General features: G+C 44.8%; 3 protein-coding genes across 8 annotated transcripts in view; 1 reads left to right on the top strand and 2 right to left on the bottom strand.

Annotated features, from left to right (window-relative positions):
• On the bottom strand, positions 1-5920 carry LOC140339039 (uncharacterized). 2 transcript variants are annotated; one of them, XM_072423553.1, is made up of 8 exons: positions 5869-5920; positions 5281-5441; positions 3738-3902; positions 3539-3662; positions 3339-3430; positions 3053-3247; positions 2734-2839; positions 1-2486 (listed from the first exon to the last, which is right to left on the bottom strand). In XM_072423553.1, exons 2-8 carry the CDS (start codon positions 5362-5364, stop codon positions 1780-1782), a joined length of 1473 nt encoding a protein of 490 aa, XP_072279654.1. In that variant the 5' UTR covers positions 5365-5441; positions 5869-5920; the 3' UTR covers positions 1-1779. The 2 variants fall into 2 exon arrangements, with proteins under 2 accessions (XP_072279654.1, XP_072279655.1); XM_072423554.1 differs by lacking the exon at positions 5869-5920 and adding an exon at positions 5596-5853.
• The window catches only part of LOC140339046 (oocyte zinc finger protein XlCOF8.4-like), a 236061-nt gene that overhangs the window by 18440 nt on the left and 193611 nt on the right, over positions 1-24010 (bottom strand). For 3 of the 4 annotated variants that reach the window (XM_072423570.1, XM_072423571.1, XM_072423572.1), the window contains exons 6-8: positions 23759-23800; positions 23496-23604; positions 21941-23209 (exon numbers count right to left, since the gene is read on the bottom strand). The exons of the other annotated variant lie outside the window; for it this stretch is intronic. In XM_072423570.1, the coding sequence (XP_072279671.1) occupies positions 22335-23209; positions 23496-23604; positions 23759-23800 (1026 nt within the window). In that variant the 3' untranslated portion in view covers positions 21941-22334. Of the gene's footprint in view, positions 1-21940; positions 23210-23495; positions 23605-23758; positions 23801-24010 lie in introns of those variants that run through there. 4 annotated transcript variants of the gene reach the window in all.
• LOC140338976 (uncharacterized) overlaps positions 6266-24010 on the top strand; it is a 69447-nt gene continuing 51702 nt past the window's right edge. The window contains exons 1-6 of one of the 2 annotated variants that reach the window (XM_072423397.1): positions 6266-6853; positions 6988-7173; positions 7247-7370; positions 7481-7581; positions 7702-7804; positions 8262-10389. In XM_072423397.1, the coding sequence (XP_072279498.1) occupies positions 6746-6853; positions 6988-7173; positions 7247-7370; positions 7481-7581; positions 7702-7804; positions 8262-9214 (1575 nt within the window). In that variant the 5' untranslated portion in view covers positions 6266-6745 and the 3' untranslated portion in view covers positions 9215-10389. Of the gene's footprint in view, positions 6854-6987; positions 7174-7246; positions 7371-7480; positions 7582-7701; positions 7805-8261; positions 10390-24010 lie in introns of those variants that run through there. The other variant, XM_072423393.1, reaches the window with a different exon arrangement.

The raw sequence follows: 24010 nt of genomic DNA, 5'->3' as shown, positions 1-24010 counted from the left end.
ATGGAAAAATAAGACATCCCCCTGAAAATAAGACCTAGGGCATATTTTGGCATTTCAAAAAATATAAGACAGGGTACCATCCACAAATTCCCAAAAGATGTGTTGGTTCGAGTTCTCACCAACACTCCTCTCTCTACAGTGGAGCACTGTACTGCACTGGGCATGGTAATAGCAACTATGTCCTACACTTACAGGACTTACCACACCCCAAACACGGATAACATCAATCCCCCCCACCATCCCCCGGTGGACTTCACAAAAAACCCCTGGAGAGATAGTAATCTATATGAAGCACAGGGCAATTATCAGTTAACATAGCATTTCATTTTAATAAATGTTATCATTACACCAGCACAAGAACAGTTGGATGTCTATCCCATGCAGACCTGCAAACATTTTATTATTTTTTTTACACAGGTGCACATCTTTTCTTTTTCACTTTAATAGGTGCCTCTGCTCACCAACAATGGTACTTCCCACTAAGTTTGCTAACAATGACTCGGTACTGAGACAGAAAATGTACAAAAGGAATATCCAACTCCCTTATACTTACCTTACCTGCAGTTCCTCAAAAATTGCTCCTTCACAAGGGATGCAGAAATCAGTTGTCCTGGGGTTGGAGTGTTTCATTCTACCAGTTATATGACTGGCTGCTAGGCCTGGACACTGATATATGCACCCCAAAACTGCAAGGTATTCTTGCTGACTGCGAAGGAGCAAGGTGTTGTGATAGAATATAAGGGGTTTGTAGGAATTACTTTGCAAAGACAATGTCATTGACTGAAAGAGACGCAGGGCAATCAGCCAACAATATTACAGCAAAAACAGAAATAGAGGTATTGGAGCTCATAAAACTCTATGGGACAAATCCACATCCATGGAATACTAATAGCACTCCTATCTACTTTGATCATCAACATTAAACCTCTGAGAGGTGAAGGGAACAGCACTGAAGCACTGATATGGTTACAATGACATCTGTCACGGGAGGGGGATATATTAGGCAGGAACTGAACAGTCAGTGCTTTAAGGTGATGGGTTGGAAGCAAAAAAAAAATGGACAGGCGTCCAAGGGACTTTGACAATGGTAAAATGGTAATGGCTAGACGGCTGGATCAAAGCATGGGCACTCACGGCTTACTGATGGGAGGTGACTAGTCTGTCTCGTCTGAATCCACAGAGGAGATACTGACTAGTAGAGAGAACTCAGTCATTGTTAGCAAGCTGAACTAGCAAAGTCCACACAACTGCTGATTTATTAAAGCTCTCTAAGACTGGAGTAGATAGACTATTATGAGAGAACCTGCGTGATGCAGCAAACCTGGAATGGATCTGGTCCAGGATTCAAGCCATTTGCTAATTAGGCAATTCATTTTTAGGAAATCTATTTCAGGTGTGCTGGATCCCCCAAGTTTTCCAATGCTAATTTATGTTCTCCATTCTTAGGGAGCTTCAATGAATTAGGCACAATGTCGGGTTCCTGTAAATCACAAAGTGGTGAGTATAGCACATTTGAAAAGGAAAGTAATGTAAATACTTCAAACCAAATGTACTTCCAAAGGTAAGGGACCTCTTCCTTTGGAAATAAAGAAATTTCAAAATCTTAGTTCGCAAATAAAATTTGGAAGCTAATGTGGCTTCCCAGACCATCAGATTTGTTTAGCCCTTTCGCGGTAGGAAGATAAGCATGATTTTTTAGCTAGTAAGATGCCTTCTGTCTTTGGACAGTTGTGATTTTGAGGCAAACCCTTCATAGAGAGCTTTTCCCTCCTAACAGGGTCATTCCCCCATGTGAATCCTTTGATGTTTCACCACAGAAGACTTACTCCTATAGCACTTCCCACAATGAGGACACGAATATGGCTTCAACCCAGAGTGAGTTTTCTGGTGAGTGATCAGATCAGCCTTCCTCAAAAAGCGTTTCCCGCATTCCAAACAGGAAAATGCGTTTTCTCCTAAGTGTATCACCTGATGGTGGTTAAGGTTGGACTTTTGGTGGAAGCCTTTGCCACACTCAGAACATGAATAGGGCTTCTCCCCTGTGTGCAGTCTATAATGTATGGCGAGATGAGCATTTGACGGAAAACCTTTTCCACATTGGGGACAGGTATACGGCTTCGTCCCTGTGTTAGTTCTTATGTGTTCTCCAAGACGAGTCTTGGGGGTAAAACACTTCCCACATTCAGAACAAGAATATAGCGTGTCCCCTGTGTTTACATTAATCCCTGCTCTCTGGCTAAAACATCCTCCACATTCAGGACATGGCAAGGTTTCACTTTGGTTTTGACCGATGTGATGGCCCATTTGGAGAGGGTTATCCGGGAAGCAACCCGGGAACATAGAGGGGTCAGATGACAGTACTTGGTGGTGGTTTGGAGTGATGGAGTATTCTCCTGCAGTCTCGGTCATCAGATCATCATCACTGATTTTGCCAGCGGGGGAGGGAATATGCCCTACTCTTGTGTTATTCCTGTTGCGTTGTGTGGCTGTAGAAAAGATAAGCAGAAGTAAAAGATATCTTTAGAAGCATTCAACAGAGAAACATCTAAAAGTGAGATTTTCCAAAGAAAAACTCTGCCCACTGTAACTTTATTCTGGAACTTGGATGGCTGATGATTCCCCCACTGGGCAAATATTGTTCCCCCAATATAGTCACCTGACAGAGGAGGGGAGTGTAGTGACTGAACAAGGATAGTCTTGGACTCTTTTCTGGATTTAGTGTTTATTACTCACCTGTGAAGATCTCTGGAAAGATTTCCTCCTCCTTACATAGGTCATCCCCCATCACATATGGATCTTCTGCTTCCATTTTTATTTCTCCTTTAATCATGTTTCCATCCTAGAAAAAAAAACTAGCATGAGAAAATACCAACAACAAATAATCAAAATGTGTAATGAGTGTAAACAGAGGCTCAACTATTCTGCAGAAGTGATGATGGCACAGGGGCCTTTTTGGAGCTATCTCAATTTTGAAGCTACTACATCTGGAACTGGAGCCCTTCTTTGATGTGTCCAGTTATATCCAGGCTAAACCAATTCAACATTCACTTACTGGATAATAGTGGAGGATCCTGTGATGTTCTTGTGTGGAGTCCCAGGGACGGAGAGGATAGGGACATTTCTCTTGGGTATTTCTGTTGCTGGATAGATCTGTAGGAACTCTCTCTACCTTGCACTGAACATCAGTTCTGGAATACATTTCTTCTCTCTCTGTGACTTCAACCTTAACATTAATGAGACGTTCAACCTAAGAACCACAGAACAGTTTAAGTAACTGGGGTCTGCCGGGCCCTTGGATTCACCATATTATATATGCAAAGACTTTAGTAAACTCAAACCTGATCCTCTTGAGGGATCTCCAGATGTTCCTGTGCGGAATCCTTGGAATACAGAGGACAGGGACATCTCTCTGGGGTATTTCTGGATCCATCTGTAGGAAACACACACACTGACTGAATAACATGTGTTTATCAGCTGATGGGGGATCTAGGTGGAACCTCCGTGCTGCTCTCTCCTTTACAATAAAGTCTCCTCTTACCCAGTGATGGGAGGGTCTGGTGGTCCTCCATCATGACGTCCTTGTAGAGGTCCTTGTGTCCTTCTAAATACTCCCACTCCTCCATGGAAAAAGAGACAGTGACATCCTGACACCTTATAGGAACCTGACACACACAATGATACAGTCACCATCCAGGCACATCCCATAATAATCTCCCAGAATTCCCGGCACCGCTCACCTCTCCCGTCAGCAGCTCAATGATCTTGTTGGTGACTTCTTGAATCTTTTTGTCATTGCTTGTTTTGGGTGTCAGTGTGTGGGGTGGAGGTTTGGTGAAGGGGCTCTGTGTATTTTTTAGGTTGGGTGCGACCAAGCCATTAGATAACTTGAAAGCTATATAATTCTATATCAAAAGAAAAACAATCCAGGTTATGAATGTCCAAACTATGCGTGACATTAGACCTGGGCACCCGGGTCATGTGCCCTAGGTTTCCTGACCAGCCAGAGACACCTTTCTACTTTGAGGGCACCACTAGATCAAGTGATAAATGGTGTATGCATGGCTAGTGAGACCGACCAGAGACCTGAGGGGCAGAAAGCAGTGCCTCAAGACATATGTATTTCCTCTCAGGTAACTACTAAACACCAATGATGGGTTTCACTTAGCTCCTTCTGACCTCCATTGAATGGGGACACTCATTACTGACCACTAACACTTTACTATTTACCGCCAGCAAACAAGAGGATCAAAAATTACCAAAGAACTGGGTCACTTACCACTTCTAACAGGGGCAATTGCTACTGCTGATCACTGAACAGTTCATCTACCCATTGACTAAAAAAAATAGCAACACTTATTACTGACCACCAACAAGCATGCGCATTCACTGCTGACCACCAAATAGAGCCCCTCACGACTTGTCACCAATACACAGGGGCATTCATCACGGACCACCAAGAAAAGTGCCTAACCTTGCACCCTAATTTTACCCCCACTCAACAAAAAATTAAGGCACTGAACACTGAATAGGGCCACCCACCACTGGTCATTAATAAACTGGGGAATTTAGCACAGACCACTTATAAACTGGAGAACTTGCTACTGTTCACCAATGAACATGGGATCTTACCAATGACCAACAAATATGGACACACACCAATGATCTGGGCCACTCAACACAGATCACCAGTGACCTGGGGAATTCACCGCAGACCACTAAAAAATTGGAGATACTACCGATGCTCACCAATGAACCTGGGAACTCCCCATTGACCACCAATAAATAGGGGCATGCTCCACTGACCATCAATGATCTAGGCACACCACCAAAGACAACCAATGAACTGGGGAATTCACCACAGACTACCTATGAACTGGAGAGCCTACCACTGCTCACCAATGAACCTAGGAAATCACCATTCACCACCAACAAATAGAGGAATGCTTCACCTAGCATTGATGATCTGGGCCCCTCACCACAGATCACCGGCAAATAGGGACCGTTAACCACCACTGAATCTAGACACTTATCACTGACCACCAAAAAAAGAGCATTCGCTGCTGCCCACCAATAACTGTAATGAAGTGCACTCACCACTGAATACCAACAAAAAAAAAAGGTAGGGGCACTTATTACTAGCCACCAACAAAACAGAACAATTTCACATTGAACATCAATGAGTTGAGGTTGCCACAGCAGACTACCAACAAACAGGTGAACTGATCGCTGAACAACAATGAAATAGAGTCATGTCATGTGACCTCCCAGAATCCTCCTCACCTCTCCGGTCAGTAGGTAGATGATCTCCAGGGTGAGGTCTAATATCTTCTCTGTCATGTGACCCCGCTTCATCTCCATCCTCATTCAGATGGTCTGTTGAGGATTCTTTGTCCTTGTCCGCTTCAATAAGGCCCTTTAGGTGGTTCCAGCAAATACAAAATCTGTAAACATGAATTTAATGAACGTGCTTATTGTAGTTTATGTTTTTAGTACATAAGAGATCTCCCAGAACCTTCTATAAAGGCCCCGCCCCTGAGGAGCGTTAACCTGTTATTCACATTGTGTGACGAAACGGAGTTTAGAAACGTCACTCACAATTAGAAACTGATCCAAGAGCTCTGTAGGACCAAGCAAGACATAAAGCCATGTAGGCTCCTCAGGGGCGGGACTGAGATTTTGCTATTACTGCATTGCTTAGCGTCCCACCCCCTCGCCTTCCCAGCCAAACGCATGCATTTTGTACTCAGTGTGCCAATCCAACAAAAATAAATAATTATCCATGTCACAGCCTTCTGTATCATACAAATGCCCCCCGTGTAACCATTTCATTGAGAAATATCCCAGAATGGCCAAGTTTACCACCCCTACCAGTCTCAGCTACAACACAGAAGAAGAATGGAAGTGAAGAAGGTTGTTTGGCTACAACAAAATGGCCGTTGCCTTTTTGAGTCACAAAACGTATTCAGTTTTAATGACTCCTGATTACTTTAGAACAAATCAGAAACTAGATATATCCGAAGACTAATTAATTTACAAATTTGTCATTCAATATTTAAAAAACTACGAATCCATTAAGCGGTGTAATATGTGAGGCTACAGCAAAATGGCCGCCATCCTTCTCTATTGAGGACACATTGCGTCCCTTTCTCACTCCCTAGTGTCAGAATTCTGCACTGCCCAAAACAAAAGGGGCGTGATTTTATAGTCTATTTTAGGCAATCGGGAGGAGTTTTGCTGGCACCTGACCACATGAAGTAACTAACATGTTGGCTGTGAAACGCACACACCGGAAGTTCATTAATCAAAACCGGAAGTTGATATATTGTTCCATTCTTTGTATGCTAGTAGTATAGTGGGGATGGGGAGCTGTTGATTTTGCTTTTCATGGTATAATATACATAATAAGCCTGCACTGATATCCTTTCTACAATAATATCACCTTCTGGGGGGTTAATATAGGGCCCCAGGGCTTTGTATTGTTATCTAATAGCTAATTCAGTTTTAATGTTATTTTTAGGGTGACCACCATTGGGGGTTTCATCACAAAGCCTGACAACCAGATTGATTCTAGGAAGAGGCGCAGAGAAGGACACCTGTATTAGCTTTTTTCTGCTAGGTCAGGCTGCTTCAGACTTCACCATTATTTTGTTATTCTTATTGCAAAACAATCATTATTTTTTTTCCTTTGTCTTAGGTCTGCTGTGAGCTCAGATGTACTTCTGTATTCTGAATTGTAGGCCTTGTCATGGTCAGTCCCACCCACGAGGAGCCGAGTACATTCCCAGACATGAAGATGGACAAAGAGAGGATCCTAAACCTCATCCTGGAGATCATCTACCTGCTGACTGGAGAGGTGAGGAGGATTCTGGGAGGTCACATGACATGACTGTTATTAATAGGACACAGAGCTGAATGGTAAAGTGAGGTCATAAAGGGCCATCGCATATTAGCTCTAAACTTTTATTGTTGGCATATCTTCTTCTTTAGTATTATGGACCCCTGAAAAAATCTGCTGGTCATGTGACTCCCAAAAGCCATCTCTTTCTGTCCAGGGGATCAAATAGAAGCCAGAACCCCATTACTGAATCTCCACCTCTCTCGCCGATAGCTGAGAGGAATAAGAAGAAGATCCTAGAAGTCATCCAGAAGATCAATAGGCTCCTGACGGGAGAGGTGAGCGGTGCCGGGAATTCTGGGAGATTTTTATGGGATGTGTCTGGATGGTGACTGTATCATTGTGTGTCAGGTTCCTATAAGGTGTCAAGATGTCACTATCTATTTCTCCATGGAGGAGTGGCAGTATTTAGAAGGACACAAGGACCTCTACAAGGACGTCATGATGGAGGACCACCAGACCCTCACATCACCGGGTAAGAGGAGACTTTATTGTAAAGGAGAGAGCAGTACGGAGGATAGATCCCCCATCATCTGATAAACACATAGAGACAATGTATTCAGTCAGTGTGTGTGTTTCCTACAGATGGATCCAGTAATGGGAACCCACCAGAGAGATGTGACCGTCCTCTGTATTCCTTGAATTCCACACACGAACCTCAGGAGAACCCTCAGGATAATGATGAGGTTTGGAAAATGGAGAACCCTAATAAATGTCGAGTATCTTTCCTGTATATTTTCCAGGCGATAGTTGTAAACTGGCTCCTTGTTGTATCCATAACCCAAACACATGTGCTGTGTTTTTAGGGTGAAGATCTGATTGTTATTAAAGTTGAAGATGAAGATCTATCCATGACGGATGATGATGGTCCATGTAAGGAGGGAAAAATACCTCCAGAGATCGGCACAGGTATGTATAAACAACAAATCCAGAAAACAATTCCAGATTCTCTTTGTTCAGGCACTACAACAATTTCCTCTTCTCCCCCCTCCTTAGACAGTAATAGGGGACAGTATGTGTCCAGTGGTGAAGTCAGGAGTCAGCCTGTATTAGAATCCAGCTCACCTAATTAGATTGCATTCCTATGGAGATGTTTCCTTTCAGAGCTCCAAGCTAAAATGGCAGATGGTGGAACACAGATAGGATGATAAAATACAGAGCAATATAAAATAAAATTCATAAATAAAATTCATGACATCCTTGCAAGATTCTGTATGATCACACAACATTAATGTATTTTTGGGGCTCATTTGAATAAAATGACTGAAGGCGGCATGCAGGCTATGTCTCTTTTACAAGCTGCCCTTTCCTTGAGTTTTGTTTTTATGGACCCTTTTTATTCTTCCTTCTTTCTTGTTTCCTGTAGGTGGACCTCACAAAAGAAATCATACAGAGAGACATCCCATTACTTGTCCAGATGGTGGAACAAATATGGAAGAAGACCCTTTTGGTCCAACTTTCCATCGGGCTCTTCATGGTGCGGATCTGTCTTATGACCCCTCAATGGATGGGGTGTCTTTTACTGAACGATCCAATCTTATCGCCCAGCACATCAGCCAATGTGTTGGAACCACTTTCCCATATCCTACTTATAGGTGTTTTTCCTCTGGGGTAAAGCTTATTTCCCATCGGACCACACAGACAGGAGAGCACCCCTATGCCTGTTCTGAATGCGGGAAGGTTTTTGTCCAGAAGTCCCATCTTGTCACCCACCAACGGATCCATACAGGGGAAAAGCCCTACTCATGCTCTATGTGTGGTAAATGTTTCACCGACAAGGCAAACCTTTTACAGCATGAAAGAATCCACTCAGATGACCACCCATTTTCCTGTTCTGAGTGTGGGAAGTCATTTAAGCAGAAGGCTCATCTGGCGATCCATCAAAGGACTCACACGGGGGAGAGGCCTTATTCATGCTCCTTGTGCGGGAGGTGCTTCACCCAAAAGTCTGACGTAGTTAAGCACCAAAGGGTTCACACGGGGGAGAAGCCATATTCGTGTGCTGAGTGTGGCAAGTGTTTCACAGAGAAGTCAGCTCTGGTGAGGCACGAGAGGGTCCACACTGGGGAGAAGCCATACTTGTGCCCTCAGTGTGGAAAAGGCTTTGCCTATAAGTCAGTCCTGGTCAAGCATCAACGGAATCACACGGGGGAAATGCCTTATTCCTGTGCAGAGTGCGGGAAATGTTTCAAGCAGAAGTCCAACCTTGTTACCCACCAGAGAACTCACACTGGGGAGAAGCCATTCTCCTGCTCCGAATGTGGCAAGTGTTTTTCCCGGAAACTTTATTTGGTCTCCCATCAGCAGCTTCACAGGTGAAGTCTCATATTATGTGAACTGTAATCCCACGTAAGACCAGTTATAGGAACAGCATTTCACTACTTATCATTGGACTGTGAAGTCGTCAAAGGGAGTCTGACACAGTGCAAAACCTTTGTGAAGCAGCTGGCAGAAGATCTGGATAGGGTTAACCCAATATGTGTTGTCTGTGAGTGTTGTGACCAAAACAGTAACTGTAGCATGTATAAACAGAAGAAAAGAAGTCAGAAAACACACACTTATGATAGTCTGGTTTGATGTTGTGCTGTGGTATCACGTTATGTATTATGTTTGTATTGCACCAAGAATGCAGCCGACTTGTGAAGGGACTGTCCATACCGGCATACACGTTATGGGTGGTAACCAGGGTACATATCAGATGGTTGTACATGATGGGTGAGTTCCTATTGGCTGATGCACCCGCAGAAACCTACCAATATGGAAGCTAACTATAATTCAAAAGATTCATTTGCTATCGGTAATCTAAACACGTTGTGCTTTGTGCTGGGTCTTGGCAGGACTGGGGTCCATCTGCTTTCAGCATGGTCAGGCACTTTGGACCATCCTGCTTCTACCTAGCCTTCTGGGATGGGGTCATTCTGCCTGCAAATGTCAGGCGCTTGGATGTTGCACAGTGACACGGGCCACAAAAAACAGCCAGATGGGATGGATTCGGCCCTCAGGCCTTGCGTTTGACATCTATTCCTTAGGGAAATTTAACAGCAGGATTGGAATTGTAGACACAGACAGCTGATCCATTGCAGGTGAGACAATTATCCATTTTCCCATTCTGACATTTTTTAAACACCTTTGGGATTCTTAAAAGGTGAGTCTACTCAGCACTGACAGTCCTTAGGCTTTGACACTTGCAGTCACCACAAAGGGATCCCAACATCCCCTCTGGAGTTATTTATATAAAGAATGCAGCAGAACGTGCTTGGGATGCAAGAAGGTCATAGGGGAGGAAAGCAGGGTCTATGGTGTGCTGGTCACTCTGTCTCCAAGAGGTAGAAGAACCCTTTTGGGGACCTGGCCTAGTTAATCACCCATATCTGTATACCATTCAAAGAGCTGCCACCATTTTTGCCATCCTAATTGGTTAAATATGCATTTTGCAGTAGCATCAAGCTTCTCTTTGTCTGGGTTCTATAAAAATAAATGTGTGTCAAAACACATATTTCAAGTCTGTTTTTTTGCAGCTGTTTGTCAGTCTGGGATGGAAGAGGGTTCAGGACTTGTCCATCAGGCAAGAATGTAAGGGGGGCAGGATGTGTCCATCATTGTGAGGCAGAAGGAGGGGACAGGACATGCCCATCAGTCTGGGGTCAAATGAGGGTGCAAGATGTGTTCCTCAGTGTGGGGTGGAAAGGGGACAACATGTGTCCATCTGACTGGGGTATGAATAAGCAGCATGTGTATGTCAGTTTAGAGCCAGGGTTCCTCCAGGGGTTCCTTGAGATGTGAATGACAGGTCCCTGGTTTTGTGATGCCTGCATAGTTCTCAAATCAACACTGCTGCACAGTCGGGACACCACAAATAAATTTAGCTTTCATTAGGCTAACATTTCTTTATAGTGAATATTCTTTTAACTCAGGAGTCAGCAAACTTTTTTGGCTACTAGGCCATTTTAGGAGGTCAAGAAGGCACACTAGGCTGGACTCTCTCTCTCGAGTCCCAGGCTGATGGCTCCGCCCACCACCAGGAACGCCCCTGGAGGGAAATCCCTCTACTCCGCAATGCATACCGAGGAGAGGGAACATCCCTGAAAGGAAATCCCTCACCTCTGCAATGCATACAGAGGAGAGGGAATGTCCCCTTACCCCCGCAGTTGCCGACACTTGCCGGCCAGGATTAGGCCAGAACGGACTACTGACTAGGCCGTATCTGGCCTAAAGGCCGGAGTTTGCTGACCCCTGTTCTAACTGATCACTAATGTAAGAAACATTTTTCCGACTGACCAAATTGGTTTTAGCAGGTGTTCTCATTGAAACCTAATAATCATTTTAGGGTTAAAAAAAAGTTTAAGTAGGCTGTTCCAGGATGTAAGTATGGGGTGGAATGTGTCAATCAGTTTGGGGTGAAGGGAGGGCAAAGAATGTGTCAGTTTGAGTTGAAAAAAAGGGGTCAGGACATGTTCCCAGTCAGGGGATGTCCATCAGTCAAAGATGTAAGAAGGGGAGACCTATCCAACTATTTATCATTCTTAGATGTACGAGGAAGGCAGGAACTGTCTATCAATTTGGAGTGGAAGGTGGTGTCATTGTTGTCAGTGTCAGTGGTTTATCTGTCAGGCCGTTTGGGCATTATATGATGCCAACATTATACTAGACATATGTATAGGCTACTTTGCCTCATACTGACTTCATATCATAGCAGTTTGTGACATCTTGCAGACCATGGACCTCCAGGATATTTTCCCAACAGCCCTTTCTTCAGCCAGGTCTCCCAAGGGCTCTGGGAAGGAGGGTCAGTGTGCAATTAGGAAAAAAAAAGACAAACATTCAACACAGTTCATTTATGCCTAAAGAACAGTGCCTACTAGGGATGAGCTAGAAGGCCTCTGATAGTCTCCCGAAAATTTTCTCGAACTTCCGGTGGTTTCGCAAAATTTCGATGAATCGTTTTTGCAAATTCCATTAAAGTCAATGGGCCGACATTAAACATTAATAGCAAAGCCCCTATACATGTTAGAACCAACAAATTTGCTAGGAAGGGTAGGAGAACAGTGGCAACAAAGAAAAAATACAGTTCCAAAAGACCTTGTGGTTTTCCAGAAAATGTCAGGCAAATAGGTCAGCAAAAGATGACTGCAGGCAATTAGGATTTTTGTGTGATTGACAGCATCCAGAAGGCAGCATAAACATTAGGACATTGAGAAAGGATGAACTTAACACACTACCAACAGTCTCTGCCATCAAGACAGCAGGGCAAAGCGTTGCTATTTAATGTATGCTCCCCTATTGAATTTACGTAGCTGCATAATATCTTAACGGTATATAAATCCTGTTTATTAATGATACCAATTGCTAGCTGGCATCATGACCTGGATGATGTGTTATGAATGACTTTAGGCAAGGATGGAGGACCAGAGACGGAGCCTGGGTCAACAAGAGCAGTAGTCATGTGTGGCCTCTAGTCAGCTAATTGGTAACTGGCATCTATAGCTGGGTGTAGTCCATCATCAATGTCAGCCAGAAGTGTGTATTACAATTTTTGTAAATGGAGCACTGGGTAGGCGGCAGCAGCAACAGCAGGAGGAGGAGGCAGTGGGCCCTGAGACTGCATTGGTAACTGGCATCCAGAGCTGGGTGTAGTGAATTGTCAATGCCACCCCGAAGTGTGTAATACAATTTTTGTGAATGAAGTACTGGACAGGCGGCAGCAGCAACAGCAGGAGGAGGCGGTGGGCCCTGAGATGGATATAGTAACTGGCATCTAGAGCTGGGTGTAGTGCATTGTCAATGCCACCACGAAGTGTGTAATCAAATTTTTGTGAATGAAGTACTAGACAGGCAGCAGCAGCAACAGCAGGAGGAGGAGGCGGTGGGCCCTGAGACGGAGCGTGGATGGCATTGGTAACTAGCATCTAGAGCTGGGTGTAGTGCATCGTCAATGCCACCACGAAGTGTGTAATCAAATTTTTGTGAATGAAGTACTAGAAAGGCAGCAACAGCAGGAGGAGGAGGCGGTGGGCCCTGAGACAGAGTGTGGACAACATTGGTAACTGGCATCCAGAGCTGGGTGTAGTGCATCAACAATGTCAGCCAGAAGTGTACAATTTTAGTGAATGGAGTACTGACAGGCGGCAGCAGCAACAGCAGAAGGAGGAGGCAGTTGGCCCTGAGACGGAGCGTGGACGGCGTTGGTAACTGGCATCTAGAGCTGGGTGTAGTGCATCATCAATGTCAGCAAGAAATGTACAATTTAAGTGCCCTGAGATGGAGCGTGGACGGCATCGGTAACTGGCATATATAGCAGGGTGTAGTGCATCGTCAATTACACCCAGAAGTGTGTATTACAATTTTAGTGAATGGAGTACTGACAGGCGGCAGCAGCAACAGCAGGAGGAGAAGGGGGTGGGCCCTGATATGGAGTGGGGACCACATTGCTAACTGGCATATAGAGCTGGGTGTAGTGCATCATCAATGTCGCCCAGAAGTGTGTAATAAAGTTTTGTGAATGGAGTACTGGACAGGAGGCAGCAGCAAAAGCAGGAGGAGGAGGCGGTGGGCCCTGTGACGGAGCATGGACGGCATTGGTAACTGGCATATAGAGCTGGGTGTAGACCATCGTCAATGACACCCAGAAGTGTGTAATACTATTTTTGGTGGAGGAGGCAGTGAGCCCTGGGACAGAGTGTGGAAGGCGTTCGTAACTGACAGCTAGAGCTGCGTGTAGTGCATCATCAATGTCAGCCAAGAAGTGTGTATTACAATTTTTGTAAATAGAGTACTGGGCAGGCGGCAGCAGCAACAGCAGGAGGAGAAGGAGGAGGTGGGCCCTGAGAGGGAGCGTGGACTGCATTGGTAACTGACATCTAGAGCTGGGTGTACTGCATTGTCAATGCCACCCCGAAGTGTCTAATACAATTTTTGCGAAGTACGCGACAGGCGGCAGCAGCAACAGCAGGAGGAGGAGGCGGTGGGCCCTGAGACGGAGCATGGAGGGCATTGGTAACTGGCATCTAGAGCTGGGTGTAGTGCATCGTCAATGACACGCAGAAGTGTGTAATACAATTTTTGTGAATGAAGTACTAGACAGGTGGCAGCAGCAACAGCAGGAGGAGGTGGGCCCTGAGACGGAGCGTGGACGGCATTGGTAACTGGCATCTAGAGCTGGGTGTAGTGCATCATCAATGTCAGCCAGAAGTGTACAATTTTAGTGAATGGAGTACTGACAGCTGGCAGCAGCAACAGCAGGAGGAGGAGACGTTGGGCCCTGAGACAGAGCGTGGATGGCATTGGTAACTGGCATTTAGAGCTGGGTGTAGTTCATCATCAATGTCACCCAGAAGAGTGTAATACAATTTTTGTGAATGGAGTACTGGGCAGGCGGTAGCAGCAACAGCAGGAAAAGGAGGCAATGGGCCCTGAGATGGAGCATGGATGGCATTGGTAACTGGCATCTAGAGCTGGGTGTAATGCATCATCAATGTCACCCAGAAGTGTGTAATACAATTTTTGTGAAGTACCGGACAGGCGGCAGCAGCAACAGCAAGAGGAGGAGGCGGTGGGCCCTGAGATGGAGCATAGATGGCATTGGTAACTGGCATCTAGAACTGGGTGTAGTGCATCATCAATGTCCCCCAGAAGTGTGTAATACAATTTTTGTGATTGGAGTACTGGACAGACGGCAACAGCAACAGCAGGAGGAGAAGGTGGTGGTGCGCCATGAGACGGAGTGAGGACCGCATTGGTAACTGGCATCTAGAGCTGGGTATAGTGCATCATCAATGTCACCCAGAAGTGTTTAATACGGTTTTTGTGAATGGAGTACTGGACAGGTGGCAGCAGCAACAGCAGGAGGCGGTGGGCCCTGAGACAGAGTGGGGACCGCATTGGTAACTGCCATCTAGAGCTGGGTGTAGTGCATCATCAATGTCACCCAGAAGTATTTAATACAGTTTTTGTGAATGGAGTACTGGACAGGCGCCAGCAGCAACAGCAGGAGGAGGAGACGGTGGGACCTGAGACGGAGTGAGTGTTAGCCCTGCAGGCCGTGCCGGCGCCGCTGCCCCTAATCACAGCAAAGGTTCTGGGTCCTCTCTTTTCCCTCCTGCTGCCATAGTGACTTTGGGGGCAGCAGGTAGCGTATTACTGATCTACCCTTCTCCTCTGGGTGTTTTGTGATCTGGGTAGTGGTGGATCGTTTCTCCAAAATGGTGCACTTCGTCCCTCTACCTGGTCTTTCCCCAGCTAGCAAAAAATGTATTGAACATATTTTTCGCCTCCATGGTTTCCCCCACCGTATTGTGTCAGATAGAGGTGTACAGTTCAAGTTCTGGAGAGCTCTTTGTAATCTCTTGAATGTGTCTCTGGACTTCTCTTCAGCTTATCATCCACAGTCTAACGGTCAAGTGGAACGTGTCAATCAAATCCTGACCAACTTTTTAGGACATTTCATCAACCTCCATAATGATAACTCGGTTGAGTTATTACCTTGGTCTGAGTTTTCGTACAATAATCATGTCAGCGAATCTTCCAAGAAATCGCCATTTTTTGTTGTTTATGGCCAACAACCGAATATCCCACTCCCGGTGTCCTCTTCTTCCGGTATCCCTGCCGCAGATGCTACCTCAAGAGAATTCTCTGAAGTCTGGGAAGAGACTAGGGGAGCGCATAAAGAGGCTTCCGTCCGCATGAAGGAATCCGCAGATAAGAGACCTAGAGTTTCTCCTAAGTTCCGTCCTGGTAAAGTCTGGCTCGCTTCAAAATACATCTGGGTCAAAATACCCTCCTACAAATTGGGTCCACCCTTCATCGGCCCTTTTGAAATTCTGGAACAAATCAATGAGTTTTCCTACAAACTTAAGCTGCCGGCCTCACTCCGGGTACCAAATAAAAAGGCTTTATTTCCCTACATTTGTATGGAATCTTTTTGTTAAACCCACTGAATTAAAGCTGAAAGTCTGCATCATCTGCATCTGAGTTGTTTCTTTTAAATTTAATTATGGTGGGACAATGGAGGACTAGGACGCGAGCCAGCTAAGCTCCGTGTCCTGCAAGGGGGAAAAGCTCCACTGATCAGCACGCTCGTGCCTTCACTCATTGCATCATGGGACTGAAAGCGAAAGAGAGCCAGAAGGGACGCTCCAGTAGGGAGACACCCGTGTCTAGAGGTATCCCTGGGCTCTTTGCAGCCGGAAGCCGGGCCGCGTGTGACCAGGCCGCAAAGCCGCGGCCTCTTTTCAGCCAGATCCTGGTCGCGAGCAGGGGCGAATCGCCTGCACACAACACCCTAGATGCAAAGGACCAGGCATTACCATCAGAACAGGTACCAGGGTCTCCTATGTCTTTTATGCATAGCCCCAGCATGCTTTCCAGCATAGAGGATTCCTCCAGGCCCGTTTATAGTCAGGGGATGGAGGCGGATGAATGGGACTGGAAGGCCCACCTTAAGGCACTTTCAACACGGTCCGACCTGAATCATAGTATTGGGCGCCTGAAAGCCAGCTTCAAAGCAGAATTCCACCATATACAGCAGGCTCTGCAGCAGGTAACTAGTACTACTACCGCCCTCCAGAATACCTGTACGGAATTTTCTTCTCAAGTGGCTTCTCATACTGCTATTTTGGAAGGCCAAGCTGCTCAAATCAATATGCTCTATCTACTGCAGGATGACGGGGAGAACCGCAACAGGTGAAATAATATTCGCATTCGTGCATTACCGTAAACCCTGCCAAATTCTGAGTTATATACTGCTGCATACACTATATTTGTAGATTTTTTGGCGATCCAACGAGATATGGATATTGAAATAGATAGGGTGCATAGGACCCTGGGCCCCCACAGGAGAGATCCCCAACTTCCAAGGAATGTAATTTGCAGTATTAATTTCTACAGAACTAAAGAGGACATTATGAAAAAAGCCAGAGTTGCCAAGGCCATCAAGTATGCTGGGGCCCAAATACAATTAATGCCAGACCTATCCATACATACGCTGGACCTCCGCAGAGCTGTTAAACTATTGTTGAATGTACTCCGTGATCGGAATGTCCCCTATCGCTGGGGTTACCCATTTCATCTTATTATTAGAGCCGGTGGTAAAAACCTCATCCTCAGAGGTCCATCGGATTTACCACAGCTTCTGAGGGATCTTCAACCTCCTGATATACGTCTACCAGATTGCCCCGCTGTTCCATTGGCCCTCCCCCTCGGGGCTCCCAAACATCAAGCCCAGACTCAACTCCCATTGGACGGATCTCCTGGACGACCGCCTAGCCCTAGACGAGGTTCAGAGCCAACTTCGCCAGCAACACCTCCGTGCCTCTAAACAGATTCCCATATCTCAGATGACCCCCAGACCCCACCCCTGCGACCCAACCTACCCAGCTTGTCTGCATTCAGATATTGTGCGTTGAACTGCAAGGAACCTACTCAATTTTTCTTTTTCTTTCCTCTTTTTTTTACTACCCTCACTTAGAGAAGAGAAGCAAGTGATCTATATCCCTCCAGTGACCCAGAGACTTGCCTTACTAGCCTCACTGTTGCAAAAGTGTGAACCCTGGACACTATGTCGGCTCATCGCATGTGTCCGGAAGTGAACTGGTTTGTAGAAGGGTCAATGGGGCAGGATGAGGCATACTGGAATAGGCAGACCCTTTTTTTTTTGATAGCCCCTATCATGGCCCTTCTAGTGGGTAGCCCCTATTGTGGCCCTTCTAGTGGGAGGTCAAGCCTCCTGTTTATCTTCTGACACCCTATATTAGGGGATGGTATTTTAATCCCCTTCATTCATTATCCGGGGTTTTTTGCTCATGTACATATGGATATGCCACTTTTTGGCATTATATGGAGATGTTCACTAAGGGTATTGTCCCAAGGTAGTACGGGGTTGGCTTTGTCCTGGTATATCTCTCCTGATGCTCCCCTAAGGTCTCGCTTACCCCAATACTAGGGACTGTTGATATACTTAGTTTGGTTCGGGCAGTTTTGAGAGGGCCTGTGGGAGGGTGTCTATGAAATATTGTATTATGGCTTAAGTATGTTGTTCCTCCGATATATGTTTCAATGCCAAATGTTACGTTGTTGACTACCTCATGTATGTTCCAGATGTTTTGGTATGGTATCGGCTTTTCCCCCGAGTAGGTACACCTATAAAGGTTTTAATATCCTCCTCCTTTTTCCTGCCACGTCACCCCACATAGGTAAACCGCCAGTAAAGGCGGCAAATAAGGTTAAACCTTATACTTCCTAGTCCCCCATAGACGACTGGGAATTAGCCCCCCCAGCCGACATTTGCACCAAACCCTCCTCCACTACACTGACTGGCCTGTTTTTGTTTACTTAGACACCTTGCACACTGTAGAGGATTTAGTTGATTCCCCCTCTTCGGTTAGCCAGCTATTTCATTAGTAGCATATAGAGTCGCCAGAGCCATGTCTATCGAGTCGCGCCCTACACAAGGGTTGAAAGTTCGTACCCTCAATGCCAAAGGACTTAATAGCCCTACCAAGCGCTCCCAACTTCTGTACGGTCAACACAAAGCTAGAGTTCATATATTATTGCTTTAGGAAACGCATTTCCACTCTCAAAAGATACCCCCCATGTGCAAACGCTACTTGGATACACGGCTCCAACCCTGAAGGCAAAACAAAAGGGGTATCCATAGCTTTCCATAAATCACTGCCTGTCCAGGTACTGGACACTTGCATTGACCAGACGGGTAGATACGCATTTGCCAAGATATCCCTATGGGACAAGAAATATACCGTGGCTTCCATTTATTCCCCTAATCAGCAGCCTACGTTAGTGGCTGTCCAGTACTTGAATAGGCTACAAACATTTGCGGAGGGCGTCCTGATAATCGGAGGTGATTTTAATTTTCCTTTGGACCCCAGGGTAGACACATCGTCAGGACAGTCCTCATTATCTTACTCAAAATTAAATGCTTTTAAAGCCAAACTACACAATTTCCAACTTTTGGATGTGTGGCGTACTCTGCATCCCGGTGATAAAGACTACACGTTCTGCTCCAACCCACACCACACATACTCACATATAGATTATATCCTAGTGAGCCATAAGATTCTAGATTGGCACCCAGAAGTGACTATTGACAACTGCCCATGTTCTGATCATGCCTCGGTAATGCTAACTTTAAAAAACTCCTTCTCTAGGCCCTTTAGGAGTGGACCTGAAAATGCAATGACTCTTTCTTTAAAGACCCAGTTTGCGAGGGGGAAGTGCTGGATACCATCAAACATTTTATGAAGGACCATGAGTGGGATGATACCTCCCTCCCTTTTCAATGGGAAGCCAGTCCTGCGAGGGGTGCTAATCCAACAGGGGGCGAGACTTAAAAAAATCGGAACTCAGCATTTAGCCAATACGATCAACAAAATACAGAAGTTAGATAGACTGCACAAAAGTAATATGACCTCAGACGTGTTTGCCAAATTGACAACTGCCAGGAGACACCTCCTACAACTGTATGATTTAGCCCACCAAAAGTATAGAGACAAATATCGTAAATCTTACTATCAGTACGGGGAAAAGTGTGGCCGTGTAGCGAGGGGGCTCCGCCCAAGACCAGCAGCTGCGTATATCCCATATATTCAAAATACAAAGTGAGATACCACTGCTATACCCCAGGAAATATTGACAGCGTTTCAACAATACTATTCTGACCTGTATAATATTCGAAACACATCGAATTCTACCTTATGTCTTCAAGAATATATAGCTTCCACAGCATTGCCAGAATTGGATCCAGCGGTGTCTACTAGTTTGGAATCCGCTTTCACAGAGGAGGAAGTGTCTTCGGCGATTAAACATACTCCTGCAGGTAAAAGCCCGGGCCCTGATGGGTTCACCCCTAAATTCTACAAGTTACATGCAGAAGCCCTTGTTCCATTCATGACACAGGTGTTTTCATCCATAGCCGATGACACCTTCTTCCCCACTCAAAGCCTTGAAGCACATATCACAGTTCTCCCTAAACCCGGTAAAGACCATTCACTATGCTCGAACTATAGGCCAATTTCTTTCGAACTATAGGCCAATTTTTCGAACTATAGGCCAATTTCGAACTATAGGCCAATTAACATGGACGCAAAACTTGATAAATTTCTAAATTGATAGCCAACCGCTTGTCTCCCTATTTGCCGGCTCTGATCCATACTGATCAGGTTGGATTTATCAGCGGAAGAGAGGCAAAAGATAATACTGTCAAAACTCTGCTGATTACCCATGCTGCCAAAGCGTCACGGACCCCTATGTGTTTGCCATCTGTGGATGCGGAGAAGGCTTTCGATAAGGTGAACTGGGCCTTTATGTATCAGGGGCTAAGCCAAATAGGTTTGGGGCCACTCATGATAGCCAGGATAGCTGCACTATACTCAGTACCCAGGGCTCGTGTGAGGGTCAATGGATGTCTATCAAAACCCTTTCCTATTCTTAATGGTACTAGGCAGGGGTGCCCGCTGTCCCCCCTATTATACACCATAGTATTGGAACATCTGGCAGTGGCCCTGCGGAAAAATCCGAATGTCAAGGGGATCCAGATTGGAAAACGCCAGTATAAGCTATCCCTATTTGCAGATGATCTGCTTATGTATATTTCCTTTCCTAAGATATCTGTCCTGTCGATTTTAGAGGAGTTTGAACAATTCGACGAAGTGAGCAATTTTAAAGTAAACTTCAATAAATCTGAAATGCTAAACATCCCACTCCAGCCAGATCAGGTGAAATTTAATAAAGATCACATATCCTTTAGATGCTGCAATGAATAGATGAAATATTTAGGGTTTTTTATCTCAGCAGACCCTGCTAAATTGTTCCATTATAATTATGAACCATTACTGGGTAAGTAAAGGGCGGACCTGGGAAGATCTGATTTATTGCCTCTTTCTTGGTTCGCTAGAATCAACACTCTCAAAATGGATATTCTGCCCAGATTGCTGTACATTTTCCAGACGGTCCCGATATACCTACCGCCCATATTCCTCTGTAAAGTGCAGCAATTGTGCAGAGATTTTCTATGGAAAACGAAACGTCCCAGAATACCATTACGCTATCTTACAAGACCTAAAGCTCTGGGTGGTGCGGGAGTCCCTGATATCAGATCTTATTACAAAGCGGCAGTATTAACCCGTATAGTAGACTGGTTTCACAACAGACACAGGAAAAGCTGGATCCTTCTGGAAAACTTCCTATTTCCCATTGACCTTCGCTCCCTACCATGGGTGGACAGGTCTGTACTACACATACAGCAGCCATTACCAATTGTTACCTCAGATCTCTTGAAGGTCTGGGATAGACTCACTAGGGCGGGTCATGTGTCCACCAAGATGGGACCCATGACTCCCATGTTCGATAATCCAGCATTTCCCCCGGCAATGAGAGTTAGTAAATTTTTATCCTGGACGGCCCAAGACAATAGGCATATATATAGTGCAGTGTTCTCCCCAGAAATTTTTTTTTAGCCGGGTGGTAGGAAGCTGTAGCCGGGTGGTAAAAAGGGGGTGTGGCAAAACACGGCAAATTTAGTGCACCCAGTTGTTTATGCCATGGGTATCCAGTAACCTCTTATTGTTTCAGTGTTCTACCTTCTCCCAATTTTTTGTTACAACTTTGTAATGCCTGCCTCGTTAGTATATCCAATTTTTCTATTCAATGTATTTTGCCACAACTGTCCTATGCCGTGTATTGTGATCCAACTTACTGGTGTTCTATGTTTTAAGAGTGTAATCCTTTGTAGTAGTGTAATAGTATAATGAATGTGGTGTAACAAGTTAGGCTTAGCTCATATTAGCAGCAAAAAACATTTACCCCTTCTGAGTGATTTCTTGCAACTGCTAGGCACCTAGGATTGGTAACAGGCCATAAGTGCTTATTCACCCTTTTTCTGTGTGTGTCTTTTGTGTTATTATATTGTTGAAACTCAATAGAAATGATTGAAAGAAAATTATATGTGGTAATGTACAAAACCAAAATTAGAAAAAACATTTCTGACCAAATTTTTATGGACCCAACTGTACATTATATATAATTATTAACATAAAGTTTAAATACCTGACAATGCACATTTGATACCACATGGGGGACCTTCCTTGATTCTCATTGGTTTCACTTGGAAAGAGAGGAGGGGTGATAGGACATGAACTGTATCTGTCATACCACAATACAGCATCCCCAATGGTAATGTTGCATGTAATGGATATCTGTTTCTTTTTATAATAAATAGTCAGGCAAAATACAGGCACATGCCAGAGTTAGAATCCCTTGTATACCAATTAAGACCCTGATAACGCAGTCCCAGTCCTCTGGAAAAATGAGTTTTTAAATGTGGATATCAAATAAGTGTTGTCTAATTCCATGCAATACTACTCCTGGCCACTAGGGGTTGAAGTCCAACAGTTTACTTTGGCAGAATTGTGTGCCGCTCTCCTTTTTTTAATCAATTGCTATTGGCTTGGTGGATTCTTTCATGTAGGGCAAGTAAGAAATCTGATGGAAATAGCTTTCCACACTGAGGACAGGGGCGTGGCTTCTGGTTTTGGTGAATCTTTTGATGTTTGGCTAGGGCGGAGCCCTGTGTGAAGCATTTCCCACATTCAGCACAAGCATAAGGTCTCTCTCCAGTGTGAACTCTTTGGTGTTCCGCGAGGGCTGATTTCTGGGCGAAGTGCTTGGGGCAGTAGAGGCAGGCATATGGCTTCTCCCCTGTATGAATCCGTACATGTTCGTCAAGGGCGCCTTTCTGGGTGAAAGCCTTTCCACACACAGAGCACACATAGGGCTTTACACCCAAATGCATCCGCAAGTGCCTGGCGAGATTCGTCTTTTTGTTGAAGCACTTCCCACAGTCAGGACATGGATATGGCTTTTCCCCAGTATGGATTCGTTCATGATCAACAAGATCTGATTTTTGTACGAAACTTTTCCTGCACTGGGAACATTCAAATGGTTTTTCCCCAGTGTGGACTTTTTCGTGTCGAATGAGAACTGACTTCACCCCAAAGGACTTCCCACACACGGAACATGAATATGGCTTCACTTTGGCCTCCAAGCTTTGATCTTGAAATGACTTTTGAGGAAGGCATTCTGACCAGGAACATGAGTCTAAACCAGGCGGTGATCTTTGATGTGAAAACGGTTCTCCAGCCTTGCTAAGACTGATATGTAGTAAAGTTTTATACAAGGCACCCTCCTGTGCAAGGGAACCAGAAGATAGATTTCCACCATGAAGTCCAGGAGAACCTCTCTCCACTTCACTTTCTGCTTCACTATTTTGGAAGCTTGTTGGACCCTTGATTCCGCTGTACCTTCCATCTGGAAGGAATAAAAGATGGCTGAGTAAGAAGAATGGTTTAGGATATTAAACACAGACACCAGGTAAATGCACAGGACAGGCTATAATGCTGATGATGCTGCTGGCCCAGCAGATGTAGTATTTTGTACTTGCTCCATGTTAACTGTACGGATTCCTATGTACTAGGGCCAGAAACAATCTGGCAATTAGCATTTTCATAAAGAGGCCACCAACGGCAGTCCATACATTTCCCTACTGATGGGTGCACTTTAATTATTTTCCCAGTATTCTGTGCTTCCTACTCACCAGTTCTGATGTAAGAAGCGACTTCCTCCTCTGTTTGCTGCCCATCACACCTCCCATAAGTTTCATCATCATTTATATCCTCCACCTTAACAACAATCATGTTGTCCCCCTGAACAAAAAACAGAACATGGGCGACTGAATCCTTTCACAGATTGGGCTAAGAGAACAATTTCAGTTTAAAGGACCTAAACAGATTCTCTAAAAATCATATGGGGCCTGTTAACAATATTTCAGATTTCATAAAACCTTTAAATGTTACTTACCTGATAGTCCTCTGAAATGTTGGAATCCTTACAGGCGGGATCCTGGGGAGAAAGAAAAAGGATCTAAGATGCTGTGAAGGGAATATTGGAAATTTTAGCTTTTTTTTCCTACGTGTTACAATACATAAAAATAATTATGATATACTATATAATTTAAATATTGAAAAGCACACTCAAATTATATTATTGGTACTAAGTGTTGCAATTTCAACTTTTCTTATATGCAAAATTATAAACTTTAACAAAAAAAAA

This window comes from Pyxicephalus adspersus, chromosome 10 (assembly GCF_032062135.1).
Source record: "Pyxicephalus adspersus chromosome 10, UCB_Pads_2.0, whole genome shotgun sequence".
NCBI lineage: Eukaryota > Metazoa > Chordata > Amphibia > Anura > Pyxicephalidae > Pyxicephalus > Pyxicephalus adspersus.
This window is presented reverse-complemented; position numbering and strand designations above follow the sequence as displayed.